This window comes from Mastomys coucha, unplaced genomic scaffold (genome assembly GCF_008632895.1).
Source record: "Mastomys coucha isolate ucsf_1 unplaced genomic scaffold, UCSF_Mcou_1 pScaffold5, whole genome shotgun sequence".
NCBI lineage: Eukaryota > Metazoa > Chordata > Mammalia > Rodentia > Muridae > Mastomys > Mastomys coucha.
Genome location: NW_022196911.1, coordinates 81,136,131 through 81,151,026, shown reverse-complemented (window position 1 = coordinate 81,151,026; position 14,896 = coordinate 81,136,131). Strand labels below are relative to the sequence as shown.

General features: G+C 42.9%; 1 protein-coding gene across 12 annotated transcripts in view; it reads right to left on the bottom strand.

The window, feature by feature from the left end:
* Bcas3 (BCAS3 microtubule associated cell migration factor) overlaps nt 1-14,896 on the bottom strand; it is a 484,435-nt gene that overhangs the window by 458,371 nt on the left and 11,168 nt on the right. For all 12 annotated transcript variants that reach the window (XM_031354430.1, XM_031354434.1, XM_031354429.1 and 9 more), the window contains 2 exons: nt 14,151-14,226; nt 8,353-8,459 (listed from right to left, as the gene is read on the bottom strand). In XM_031354430.1, coding sequence (XP_031210290.1) covers nt 8,353-8,459; nt 14,151-14,226 — 183 coding nt within the window. The remainder of the gene's footprint in view (nt 1-8,352; nt 8,460-14,150; nt 14,227-14,896) is intronic.

Genomic DNA, 14,896 nt, shown 5'->3' with positions numbered 1-14,896 from the left:
GTGTGCACAGGAGGTGTGGGCTGTGAGTGTGGCTCTGTGGGGTGTGGGGTGTGGGCTGAGGCGTGGCTCTGTGGGGTGTGGGATGTGGGCTGAGGCGTGGCTCTGTGGGGTGTGGGGTGTGGGTTGAGATGTGGCTCTACGGCTGTGGACTGGGGGCAGGAGGGAGGGGTACTATGTGGTGGAGTACCTGGCATGTGGTTCTAGGGTCAATTCCCAACATACAAATATTTTTTCTTTTTAGTAATCAGAGTGAGAAACTTTAATAGAATTAAAAGAAACAACATGATTGACTCTTAGAAACACCATGTAGAGGGAAAAAACGCCAGAGGAAATAATCCGTAAGGGTATAAGAAACTCTACAGCAGGTAAAAGTGATCTATAGTGGGGTACACATGAGTACAGTAAGGATGAGTGGACAGAGTGGAACCTACGTTCATTGGGGACAGGGAATTTCCTTGAGCAACGTCATGGTCACCATCTTTTTCTTCCTTGAAACAGTATCTCCTTATGGAGCCCAAATAGACTCAAATTTCCCAGGATCCTTCTGCCTCTGCCTCCTAAGTGCTAGACTACAGCTGAGCATCATCACCCAGCTTATTCTTCATCTTCACAGAGAGTTGAGATTCCTAGATGCAAGAACTCAGAAAAGTTGTACTTGAGAGAGAGCCAGGAAAAAGTGGAGAGAGGCAGGAAAAATGTGTATTCCTGCAACCCCAACATGTGAGGTGTTTAGGGATCTAAGTTAGAAGCTAGCCTGTTGGGCTGGCGAGATAGCTCAGTAGGTAAGAGCACTGACTGCTCTTCTGAAGGTTCTGAGTTCAAATCCCAGCAACCACATGGTGACTCACAACCACCTGTAAAGAGATCTGATGCCTTCTTCTGGTGTGTCTGAAGACAGCAACAGTGTATTTATTTATAGTAATAAATAAATCTTTGGGCCTGAACAAGCAGTGACTGAGCAAGAAGAGCAGAAGTCCTAAAAATTCAATCCCCAACAACCACATGAAGGCTCACAACCATCTGTACAGCTACAGTTACTCATAAATAAATAAATAAATAAATAAAAACAGAAGCTAGCCTATAAAGTCTAAGAAAACACTGTCTTTAAAAATGGGGGGTGGGATTCATATATTTGTAAATTTTACTTAAGAAACTTAAGCTAAATACTACATACTAGAAAATACACACAATACCAATCCTATAAACTCAAGCTAATGTCTGCATTTACTTTGAAAGACAGTGCATAAGATAAGTAAGAATAAGCTAGGGCTGGAGGTGTGACTCAATGGTTAAGAGAACTGGCTTCCAGGGATTTCTAGCAGCTTGCAAACACCTGTGACTCCAGTCCCAGGGGATCTGACACCCTCTTCTGGCCTTCTCCAGCACCAGGTACACAACTGGCTCACAGACACACCTATAGACAAAACAATCATACACACAAAAGATTAATAATATAAGCAAGAAAGACTGGCAAATGGTTCAGTGGGTGAAGGTACTTTGCCACCAAGCCTGATGACTTGAGTTTCATCTCTGCAACTCCCTTAATAGGATAGACTACCTCCTACAAACTATCCTCTGACCTCCACAGGCATGCTCTAGTATATGCATACACACACGGACAGACACATAAGTAAAGAAAATACAAGGTACAGAAAACATAGTAATTTTTTAATTTGAATGTATGTCTATATATATATATGTGTGTACCTGCGTAATATTATATGTACCATACGTGTGCAAGATTCCTACCCCCTTGGAATTGGAATTATAAGCAGTTCTGAGCAAATATGTGGATGCTGAGAACCAAATGGATTTTTCTGAAAGAACAATAAGCACTTTTTCGCATTGGCCCATCTCTCTAACCCCAGTATAGTAAAATTTTAATAGGTTAATCCAGATGTTGGATGTGCATGTTTCAACTTAGATCTATAGGCAAATTTTTGTTTTGTTTTGTTTTGTTTCTTTGGGTTTTTTGCTTGTTTGTTTGTTTTTCGAGACAGGGTTTCTCTGTGTAGCCCTAGCTGTCCTGGAACTCACTCTGTAGACCAGGCTGGCCTCGAACTCAGAAATCCACCTGTCTCTGCCTCCCAGGTGCTGGGGTTAAAGGTGTACACCACCAATGCCTGGCTTATATGCGAAAATTTTAAGTCCTTGTAGTAGTACCAAAGCCCTAATCCACTATAACCATTTTGATGTAACACCCTCTCCCAAAACAGGGTTTTGCCATATACAGCACAGGCTAGCCTAGAACTCACTAGCCTCCTGTCTCATGGATACCACCACTTCCTGCTCATGGTCTCCTCTTGACCTTCACATTGCCACAAAGCTCCAGCTAAGACCATCCCTTACTGTGCTAATCTGAAGTATATTCCCAGCAGTTTGAACTGCCTTTGAATGACTCTCCTGCAAATACTCACCTGCGTTACTGCTCTACGCTTCTGCTCATCTGAAACTCTAAGTGGCTGTACACATCTAGCATAACGCTGGTCAGCATCCACAGAACACACACTGGTTAACTCTCTTCCTCATTTTCCAGGTACCAAGAATAGAAATTCCAAAAACAGAATGACTTTGTTTTGCTCATCTTGTTTTCCCAGCACCTTCTCAATACAGTCTGGCATGTTATGGACAATCAATAAATCTTTGCTAAGTAAATGAGTTAATGAATGAGTAGGACATATAAATGGCATGGCTTTACAAGATTGCAATTTGGCAAAACTAACAAGGGCCCTTAGTTGTATTGATCTCCCAAAGTTACATAACCACAGAGATATTTATCTCAATATTCCTGAAATTAAAATAACAAAATTAGAAATCTAAATCGATGTTTCATTTTAAAAAAAAAAAAAGTCTGTTTCTGGAGATGGGGCCTTTTATAGCCCCAGGACCTTGAACTCCTGATCCTCCTGCTTCCTCCTGAGTGCTGGGATCACAGGCGTGGCCCACCAAACCTGAGGTTTGGGGAATATGGCTATTTAAATGAGCTGGTTCACAGAACTCAAGAAGTAGCCAGGGATAACATTAAATCGTGATACTACATCTCTATCTGCCAAGGGCTAAGATTACTGCACAAATCACCTGACCGATCTCTCGTCATATCTCAGTTCACTATAACTTTCAGGGGGGCACTAGGCAAATGCTAAACAATAGATCTGAGTCCCTAGCTTTTTCATAAATTTAATCTACATACAGGGTCTCCTCATTTTCCTATAGCTAACCTTGATCTCATGATCCTCCTGCCCCAGCCTCCTGAAATATCTGGAAATACATGTGTAAGACATCACATACAGCTTAATTGACAAAATCCTATTTCTTTATATTACAAATTGTGTCAATTTGTATTTATTAAAGTCTCTCTCCTAGCTCTGCAATCACAAAGACAAAAAATAAATGTGCCTTTTTTCTGCATTGCTTTTGCTTTCAAAAGGTCTCAGGCAGTACTCAAACTAGTAATGTAGCAAGGTAATGAACCCCTTCCAGATCTTCCTGCCTCTACCTCCCAGAGTGCCAAGTATGGGCCACCGTGCCCAGCCAGGTGTGGTGCACAATCATACATGCAGGCGAAACACCCATATACATAAACGAAATTCTAAAAAGTGAAGTTTAACCTGATGTTTGGTGAAACTCAGAGCAGCCCCTGTGCTTGCCATGCTGGCCTCTCCCACCAGGCAGTCCTCAGTCCTGCACAGTCTCTCATTCACAGACTCACACTTAGGAGAATGACATAAAACCAGCACACAGGCCAGGGATCAGTTCAGTGGATGGGTTCCTACCTAGCATCCATGAGGCCCTGACACATAAAATAACTGACTAACATCAACAAACAGCAGTGGTGTGCCCACGGGAGGCGCAGTGACCCACAATCTGGATGTGGTTTGAAATGCATCAGCTGACATCAGCTAAGATCTGTGAAAGCCATTTTCTGACCAACATAAGCTCCCCACTGTGTAGGTAAGGACTGTTGAGCAAATGAGTTCTATCTCCACGCTGAGACAGTGTAGTAACTAAAGGGACTGCATGCTTGTCTAGCCCAGCCCTTCAGAGCTGGTTCTAGATCAGCAGTAGAGGCCTGCCTTGCAGATATGAAGCCCTCATCAAAAGCCTTACTGTCAAAAAAAAAAAGTTTACAACTGAAAATAAGAACCACTTTACTGTCATTATCTATTTTCTGCTGTCCTACTTGGGAAATAATGACGCACAGCTGTTGGATTGGGCTGTGTAAATCTGAGGTCGGCTAAACTAGATTAAAAATACAATGCCTCACTCACAAGCAGAGGGACCTTCCCTCTCAAATGAAAGTAACTGACCTCACCAAAAATATTACCTGGGATAATGTCCAAGAATGACCCCTAAAACTCTGCTCAACCAAAGTGAGCTCTCTTTTTTCTCACCAGCATGCAACTGGTCAGGGGCAAGTCCACCAAGAGAAGACACTCTAGCCTTCCCAAATACAACTGGGGAAGTGGAGGATTAAATGCTTTCAAGATATTCAGAGATGATACAAACTATCTTTGAAACTAGTCACAGTAATACCTGTAATTGTAACCAAAACAAGTGGGCGTCAAAGCCAACTGAATCCCAACAAAAGAATGTGCCCCATCCAGTCAGCACCACTAAGCCAACTGGACCTTCATGTTAAGGCACCCTCTTCATTCTGCCTGTAAACAAACAGCATGTGGGGCAGAATGCAGTCACATCCCTATTAATACAGAAGTCACACTAATCTACCTGTGTGTTTCCTCTTGACAGAGTTAAAAACAAGGCAAGGCCTTGAACATGTAAACTGAAGACAAGAATGGAGCTGATGTATACCCAGAATAGCTGCCCCCCAGGATTTGTCCACATCACTGGGAAGCAAGAGTGAAAACTATTTGTTCCTGGAGGGGAGCAGCATTTTCCTGCTCCACAAACTCTTCAACATAATAATCCTGCCGGGCGGTGGTGGCACACACCTTTAATCCCAGCTCTTGGGAGGCAGAGGCAGGAGGATTCCTGAGGTCAAGGCCAGCCTGGTCTACAGAGTGAGTTCCAGGACAGCCAGGGCTACACAGAGAAACCCAGTCTTGAAAAAACAACAACAAAAACAAAACAAAACAAAACAAACAAACAAAAAAAACACATGATACTCCTACAACCAGAATGGTACATAAAGAGTTTGTGGAACAAGTTTTGAAATTGTTATTACATTTATTTACTTATTGTGTTGGGCATGTATGTGAGGTCACAGGACAACTTATAGGAGGTGGCTCTCTCCTTCACTGTGAGGGGCCTGGCAGCAAGCACTTTTTCCTGATGAGCCATCTTGCTGGCCCATAAACAAATTTTTCAGATCAAAATGTTAAAGAAATTTGGCTGTAATGTGTTTGCTAACATAATGTCTTTTGGGCCAAATTCTATACTCTAGAGCAGCGATTCTCAGCCTTCCTAAAGCTGAGAACCTTTTATACAGTTCCTCAAGTTGTGGTGACCCCCAACCGTTGAATTATTTTTGACCCCTGTGAAAAGGTTGTTCAACCCCCAAAGGGGTCACAACACACAGGTTGAGAATCGATCCTCTAGTGTATTCCCACTTCCATTAAACCTGAAGTAAGATATGGCTAATGAATGTTTTCATGGAAGATCATGTTACCTAAGGGAACAATAACAAAGACAAAATAAAAATGCCAGGCCCAGTGGTATATGCCTTTGATCCCAGTACTTTTCTAAACACCATCTGTTGGTGACAAAAAGCCTTTGGAAGTTGAGAACCAAACTTACTCAGTACTGAGCCATTTCCTGTCTTACTTCATGTGTCATTTAGTCACCTACATTAGAGAGGTGACCATTACTACCCTCACGCATCTCAATATGTGAGACAAGAAAAAGAAAGGCTAGAGACATATAGTTCAGTGGTAGAGTTGTTGCCTACCACACATACAAGTACAATCCTCACATCATAAAAAGCAACAACAAAAATATAAATATATCAGGCCAGGCAGTAGTGGTGTACACCTTTAATCCCAGCACTTGGGAGGCAGAGGCAGGTGGATTTCTGAGTTCGAGGCTAGCCTGGTCTACAGAGTGAGTTCCAGGACAGCCAGGGCTACACAGAGAAACCCTGTCTCAAAAAAACCATATATATTTGCAGCATTGAGGCAGCAAGTCCACACACAGAATTTACCCAAGCAAAGCAGGTCAATGTGTTTGCATAGCAATGACCAAAGCACTGAGGTGGCTGAGCAGGACTGCCGTGAGTTCAAAGCCAACCTAAGATACACAGTAAAATCCTATTTCAAAAATGAGAAGGGATATCTCCACAAAAATATGCAAGCATAAAATATAGATTCAGAGCCAGGCTGAGTGACCCACATTAGAGATACAGAACTCCAAGCAAAGACAGAAAGAGCACCCACAAGCCTAAGCCAGGTGAGCCTCAGAGAGACTGCCAAAATGGTCAGCATTGCAAAGGTAGTCTCAAAATACCAAAGCCATGTATAGATAGGTAGACAGAAAGGGGCACATGCACACACACACACACACATCTTCAAGTTCATTACAACATTGTGTTGTTTTTGAGACAGCATCTCACTAAGTTGCTTAGGCAGGCCCTGAACTTACCATCTACCTGCCTCAGACTAGTAAGTAACTGAGATTACAAACCTGTAACATCTAGCCCCACATTACAACACTTTAAACCAAATTTATGAACATTTCTGGTATTTGTACTATTAGGAAAACACTTATTTTTTTTAAATCAGAATAATAGATCATACAAATATCAAAGTCCATAAAAAAGCTCATGAACAGCAACATACAGAAGAGACAGCGAGCCTCACAGAGAGCGACGGAGAGCGTTTTCATGCATGTGCAGAAAATCCAGCTGTAACAATACCTGACAAAACCCTGTCTTGAAAAAAAAATACCCCACAAAACAAATAAGTGATTTAAATTTAAAGATCATTACTTTCCATATATGAATATTTGCATGCTTATCTGCACACCAGATGTGTGCCTGATACCTTCAGAGGCCAGAAGAGAATGTCAGGTTCCCTGGAACTGGAGTTAGATGGTTGTAAACTGCCATGTGGGTGCTGGGAATAGAACCCAGGTCCTCTGGAAGAGCAGGCAGTCCTCTTAACCACAGAGCCATCTGTCCATCCCCTAACAGTTCTATTTTACTTCACTTGGTAAAAACTCAAGTGGTAACAGAGTAAGACTGCTGCCACCTGCCACTGACCTCTGCTCCTCCTAACTCCAGGCAACCAGGTTTCTACTTTGGGGGGTGGGGGGGGGGGGGGGGGGGGGGTGCTGTTTCTTTATTCATTTATTTTTCTTTTGAGACAGGGTTTCTCTGTCCAGGAACTATGTAGACTAGGCTGACCTTGAACCCAAAGAGATCCTTCTGACTCTGCCTGAGATTAAAGGCATAGTACACTGTGTAGGGATCTTTCTTTTAAACTATCGACATTACTTTTATTTGTCTACGTTTGTGGGCAGGAGCACATGTGTGCTAGCATGTGCATGTCACATTGTGGAATTGTCAGAGGACAGTTCACAGGGGTTAGTTCTCTTCTGTGGGGATTGGGGGGGAGGCTGCACTCAAGTTGTGAGGCTTTAACAACAAACAGTTTTACCTGCTGAGCCATCTTGTTGGTCCCTGTAAATTCTTTAACTTACTCAAAACAATTGATCTATTGTTAACATTTGCTAGTTACAAAAACTTCTCCCAGCTGTGGTGGAATATGCCTTAATCCCAGCATTTAGAAGGCAAAGGCAGGTCAATCTCCGTGAGTTTGAATCTAGCCTGGCTTACACAGCCCAGGATAGCCAAGGCTACAAAGAGAAATCCTGTTTCAAAAAAAAAAAAAAAAAAAACAAACCTTTTTCCCAAGTCTCAGTTTACTCCTCTGTAAATTAGAAAGCAGAGAAACAGCCCCATTTAACAGGATTACCTTGAATAAACTGAGGCCTGCATGTACCATGAATCCCACAGCTCCTGCTACATCATCCTTTGGAAGACCTGCTTGCTAGTTGCCTCTCATTCTGCCTAGCTCTCTATGAGGCCTTAATAATGTGTAAAGATTATTAACCTCAGCACTGAGGAAGCAGGGACAGGTGGATCTCTGTGAGTTTAAGGCCAGCCTGGTCTACATAGGAAGTTCCAGCAAAGCCACAGTTACAAAGAGAAACCCTGTCTCAAAAAACATAAGAAGAAGAAGAAGAAGAACAAGAAGAAGGAGAAGGAGAAGGAGAAGGAGAAGGAGAAGGAGAAGAAGTAGTAGCAATAGCAATAGCAGTAGCAGTAGCAGCCGTATATAAACACATCTGCAGAGCGTACGCTGTGCAGTAAGGTTACCCCTTCAGTATACTCACAGGGATGCCCCAGACCTGCATTCCATCACTGTAGCCGATCATAACCAGCAGAGGCGGCTCATTTCCAGTGCTATGTGGTTCATGAAATTCGAGATTCCGTGATGTGTCTGCATTAGGATTAACAAAGAAGCAAAATAAAAAGTCAGTATGAACCAAGAAAACTACTTTTTAGCCCTATTAATGTTTAGATTGGGTTAGGACAATAGAAAGCACGGCACTTGAAGGGACAGCTCAGTGGTTAAGAGCACACACTGCTCTTCCAGAGCTGGGTTCCCAGCGCCCACCATCAGTCGGCCTATAACTGCACCCGCTGAGCATCCAAAGCCTCTGAGGTCTGGGGGCAATGCACATACACTGACATACCTACACATAACATTGTTTTTTAATTTTTTAGAAAGGTCAGAGGTCAAAATGGTGTCTCTGGCCTGCAAGTCAAGAAGGTAAGGAGGCTAAAACAGGAAGATCACCAAAGCTAACCTGGGCTACATAGTAAATTCTAAACCAACCTGGGCTACATAGTAAATTCTAAACCAACCTGGGCTACATAGTAAATTCTAAGCCAAACTAGCCATACTTTGTTTTGTTTTAGGTTTTGTAGGACTGAAGATTGAACCCTCACATATGCTAGGTAAATGTGTTACTGCTCAATTGTATCTGCAGCCTGCTTTTTCCTTTTTGTATGTGAGAAAGATACCCAAATTGCACAAGCTAGCTTTGGAGTAAGATGCATAGATTGATTCATAGTAGCATTATTTGTAAACAGCCAAAAGATGACAACAATACCAACTTTCACCAAAGGAATAATTTGTCAGACCATGGTACATAGATAAGATGGAATTCCATCAAAGACTACACTGAGGACTAGCACAGACACATAGGCAAAGAAGCCAGGCAAAAGACAATAGTAATGAAAGACTTCTGAACATTCAGGGAGCAACACTGTGTTTTGGTTTGTGGTTTTCAGTTGGAGGGGAGGGGTGTTTCTCTGTATAGCCCTGGGTGTTCTGGAGGTCCGTATGTAAATCAAGCTGGCCTTGAACTCAGAGATCCTTCTGCTTCTCCAGAATGCTGGGATTAAAGGTGTGTACCACCACACTGGGTTAACACTGCACTTTCTAAAACACTGAATTTTCTGCTTGTTTTTTCCTGTTCTTTTGAGACAGAGTCAAGTCTAACTCAGGCTGACCTGAAACTTGCTGTGTAGCTGAAAAACATCCTTTGTTTCATGGTACTTTCCTGCTGGTCTGATAAATTCCATGTCAATAGGAGGAGGGCCTCTGACTCCCAGTTCAAGACACAGTGGAACGAGGTAGGAGGAAGATTAAGCAGCTGCTCACTTCTCGTCTTGGCAGGAAGCAGAGAGGGAAGAAGGCCTCCCTGTCCAAAATTAACTAACCAAAAGAATCCTCAGTGGCATGCAAAGATACCCAATCACACACCGGGGGAGGGGGGACCTTCTCCACTCTGTCAATTTGACAATACCAACCCCAGTCCACTGTGTTGGCTAATAGTGGATGCTCGCTTTAACTGCTAACAAACTAAAAGCCAAACTGAAGGAGATAATGGCCAAATTCTTCACTCTCAGTGATTCCTTATTAAACAAAGAAATGCAAGCTAGGCCTAGTGAGGTAATCCTGGAGTGCCACCATTCTGGGGACTAAGGATGTGGTGAACTGGTAGCTAAGAAATTCAAAGCCACCTCGGGGTCTGAATTCAGTTCCCAGGTCAAAGTATGTTATTTTTGATCTGTCTCCATTGAGGCGAGGGGCCAGTGAGGTGGCTAAGTAAGAGACTCCCACCAGCTGCCAAGCCTAAAGACCTGGGTTTGACCAACATGGTGGAAGTCGTTCTCTGACCTCCCCGCAGAGAGTGAAATGCAACTCTGAAAGTAGTAGTCCACTTGTGTAGTTTGTGATGTCTTCTGACCTTTTTAGTCTCTGTTGTGGTCACTTGAACATTTCTACTTTATGAATGGAGAAATAAATCCAACTGAAACCTTTAATTGTATCTCTTATTAAAATTAATAAAATGAAAACGACAAAAATGTTAGGAAAGAATATAGTAGACTGTCCTAACAAAGGGAAATTAAAACTACAGTGTCCTTCCAACAACTCAGATCAGGGCTGTAACTCAGTGGCAGATGACCTGCCTAGACTGCTTGAGATTCTGAATCCAAAGCCCAGGACTGAAAACAGTGCAAAGAAATATAAGGCAGAAAACATTTATAAATAGGAGCCAGTACTGTTTTTCCTAACTCCATGTATTTAGTTGGGGGTGGGGAGGGGAGGTATGGTATTCGAGGTCAGAGAAAACGCTCACAATTGGATCCCAAGGATAAAATTCAGGTTGTCAGTTTGGGCCTCTCAGTAACAATTGTTTTTAATTAAAAATAAAAACCGGGAGCTGGAGAGATGGCTCAGCAGGTAAGAGCACTGTCTGCTCTTCCAAAGGTCCTGAGTTCAAATCCCAGCAACCACATGGTGGCTCACAACCACCCATAATGAGATCTGATGCCCTCTTCTGGTGCGTCTGAAGACAGCTACAGTGTACTTATTTATGATAATAAAAATAAAAACCAGGGCAGGGCAAGACAGAAGGCTAATTCAGCTGTTAGGACAATGACTGCTCTACTAGAGGACTTGGGTTCACTTCACACATGGCAGCTCACAACATTTTGTAACTCCAGACCCAGGGGATTCGATGCCTCTTCTAGCCACTTGGCCTTGCACACTAGTGCTGCAGGGACAGAGATTCAGGCAAATACTCATACACATAAAATATAAATAAAAACCTTTTATAAAAAGTGAAAAGGAGATGGGCGGTGGTGGTGGTGCACGCCTTTAGTCCCCAGCATTTAGGAGGCAGAGGCAGAGGCAGGTGGATCTCTGAGTTTGGAGCCAGCCTGGTCTACAGAGTGGGTTCCAGGACAGCCAGGGCTACACAGAGAAACCCTGTCTTAAAAAAAAAAAAAAAAAAAAAAAAAAAAAAAAAAAAATGAAAGGAGGACAATCTAAAATCCTCACACAGGACCTGCACAAACATTTCTCTAAACACATCCATTAGACACCTCTTTTGATGTAGACAAGCTCAGCACCAAACCTGTGACTGAATGTCTATGAGCATATGTCACCATGTCACAACTATGCAGCTTAAGTTATTAGGGCAAAATTAGAACAATTCAGTAGAATTTCATAGGTAAATACATTCTTAAAACTGAGCACATTGGGCTGGAGAGATGACTCAATGGTTAAGTGCACTGACTGCTCTTCTGAAGGTCCTGAGTTCAAATCCCAGCAACCACATGGTGGCTCACAATCATCTGTAATGAGATCTGATGCCTTCTTCTGGGGTGTTTAAAGACAGCTACAGTATATTTACATATAATAAATAAATAATTAAAAAAAAAACTGAGCACGTTGTTTTCTTTTCTTCCACCGGGAAGAGACAGTGCACCAAACCCTGCTTGGCAGCCTTGAGAGCCACAGCACTGCCCTCCCTCTACAGACCCCAAGAGTTACTTTACTTGAACTCCAGCCCTGCAGGGCTCCACAGGGGTCAGTGCACCAGGAAGCTGCGGTGTGACTAACAGGCTGAGGCAAGCAGCCTGGACTGTGGATGAGGAGACAGCGGGTGACTCACATCTCAGGCACAAGAGAAAAGGCTGGGGCAAGCAGGCACAAGATCCCATCAGACTACTCACAACAGCACACAACTATAAATGGCTACACGTTTTGTTTCAGGAATATGCTACTGAATATTGTTAGACCTTGGCAGACTTAAGGTAGCTGACACCTTAGAGAGCAGGAGTTCTGCATACAAGTGAGCAGTATGCACTCTGTGTTGTTCACAAAGGAAACAAATCAAAACTACAACTCAAACCCAGTAAGATGGCTACATTATAAAGCAGTACATGTGAGGGGGCTGGAGATTTGGCACTGGCTGCTCTTCCAAAGGACCTGGGTTCAATTCCCAGCACCCACAAGACAGTTCACAATTGTAACTCCAGTTCCAAGGGACCTGACACCCTCACACATTCATAGAAGAACAACAATGTATATAAAATAAGTAAGTCATTTAAAATAAATAAATAAAATAGTACATGTGGAATGTACTGAAATCTGAGGAGCTGGGGTACAGAGTTACACACCAGACTATGCCTCTCTTGCTTAATGACCTGGAGATTCAATCACCAACATCAAGAAAATACCCTAGTGCACTGCCACTAGAAAACTATTATACTGAACAGGCACTATAGCATAGTGGTTCCTTCAAGAATTACCAATGGAATTACCACATAGACTCTAGCAATTTCCCTTCTAAGTATAAGGCAAAAAGAAACAGTCTTGAGACAGACACCAATGGCTATGCACTTAATTACAAGCTGGGGGGAACCTGATGGAACAAGCTTATACCACTAGCTGCTCAGGAGGCTGAGGAAGGATGGCTCTAGCGGGTGAAAGGCCAGCCTGGACTACAGTTATGGCCAAAGGACAATTTAGTGAGTCCTTCAAAATGTAAAGTAAGCCCAGGGCTGAGGATGTACCTCAGTTGTTTAATGCTTGGCTGGCATACACTACTTTTCTCCAGTTTCAGGGTAGCCTGGGCCACAACTGTTTCAAAGACAGTTTGTCCACTTGGAACACATATTTAATCCCTGTACTAGAGAGGTACAATTAGGTGAAGCTCTGTGACTTACTGGCCAGACTGGACTACACACTGAGTCCCAAGCCAACCAGCGAATTCAGTACTTGGGAAGGAGAGGCATGAGGATGAGGAGAGCAAAACGAGGCTGCACCATATGAGATCCTGCCTCAGAAAATGAAGAAGCAAAAGGAAAGCTGGGGCATACATAGCTCAGGGGTAGTCCACTACACAGCAAGTACACTGCTCTTGGTTCACTGATCAACATTTTTTTTTTAATAAAATGGCATGTAACTCAGGTTTCTGAGGAAGCTGGGGAAAGAGACATGTTTGTTTGGGGCCAGGAGTCTAAGGTTATCCTGAGCAACCCCAGTTTACAATACAATAAATGGATTGTGGTATGCACACATTGGGACATTAGTCAACCTTTAAAAAGAAACGAGGATATTCTGATGTATGCTCCACTGTGGGTGAACAGTGAACATGAAACCATTTCTCTGAGATGCCTACATCAGTCAGTCATAAGGAAAGTAGATGGGCTGTAGAGATGGCTCAGGGTCTAATAGGACAAGCTGCTCTTTCAGAGAACCGAGGTCTTATTCCCAGCATCCACTGGTGGCTGACAACATCTGTCATTCTACTTAGAGGGGATCAAACTCCCTCTTCTAGCCTCCATGGTACACAGACATACATGTAGGTAAAACACCCATCCACACAAAATAACTCTCCTTAAAGAAGAAAATAGGATGGTGGTCAGGAGGACTAGGCATGAGGATCCAGAATACACTTGGTAAGAAATCTAGTTTATTCCTGTACTGACTGGTTTTGTGTGTCAACTTGACACAGGCTGGAGTTATCACAGAGAAGGGAGCTTCTCCCAAGATGAAAATGCTCTACAGACTGAGGACCAAAGACCACAGTAGTTATACACGATAGCATGTTTGGTTTCCAGAAAGGTCTTACTATGTGCCCCAGACTCACCTTCTGCCTCAGCCTTGTGAGCCCTGAGATTACAAGCATGTGCTACCATTCCCAACCAAAGATAAATTTATTTAGTATAAGCAAAATAGCCTGACTGAACTTGGGGTTCCCTTTCTAAAACCAGGTCAGTCCCAAAAGAGCATTTAATACCCACATCCTAGAAAAGTTAGTCATACCATTCAGATCTGCATTCTCAAATCTGACCCAGACTATCTTCTCCTTTTCTTCTGTTAGGGGAGTCCCACTGTAAGCCTGCAAATTAACCAGAAATGTTTTCATTAAAATATGGTATGGCTCTAATACCACAGAAGTTCATAGCAAAAGATGGCATCAACTCAACCAATTCTACCCATCTCTGTCCCTCCCTGCTGGTGACCAGCACATTCTGGAATGTCATTACTCCCAAAGAATGTCAGTCCGGGAATAATATCAATCAAAGACAAATTTTTAACCTCCACAGAACCACAGATGTCTAAATACAGTGATCATAATAAGCCATCCATCACCATCTCTACTCATCAATAAGGCTTACAGAGTAAGCAAACTCTGCCCACCACCTACACTTCTCAAGAATATGGCCTTTTCAATCAACTTGGCTTTTACACCTAAAGTATCAGTTAATTCTTGCAAGCCTACAAGAATCAGGAAGATAAGCATTCATGGATAAAGAGTGGTATCAATACCTATCAATATACAAAAGATCTCATCTCTCCACATAGAACACATTTCCATTTAAATTTTTCAGGAGGGCTGGAGATGTATCTCAGTTAGTGCTTATCTATCTTCCATGAAGCCCTGGGCTTGATTCCTGGTGCTACATAAAACAAGGGTTGGGCTGGGCAGTGGTAGTGCAGGCCTTTAATCCCAGCACTTGGGAGGCAGAGGCAGGTGGTTTTCTGAGTTCGAGACCAGCCTGGTCTAC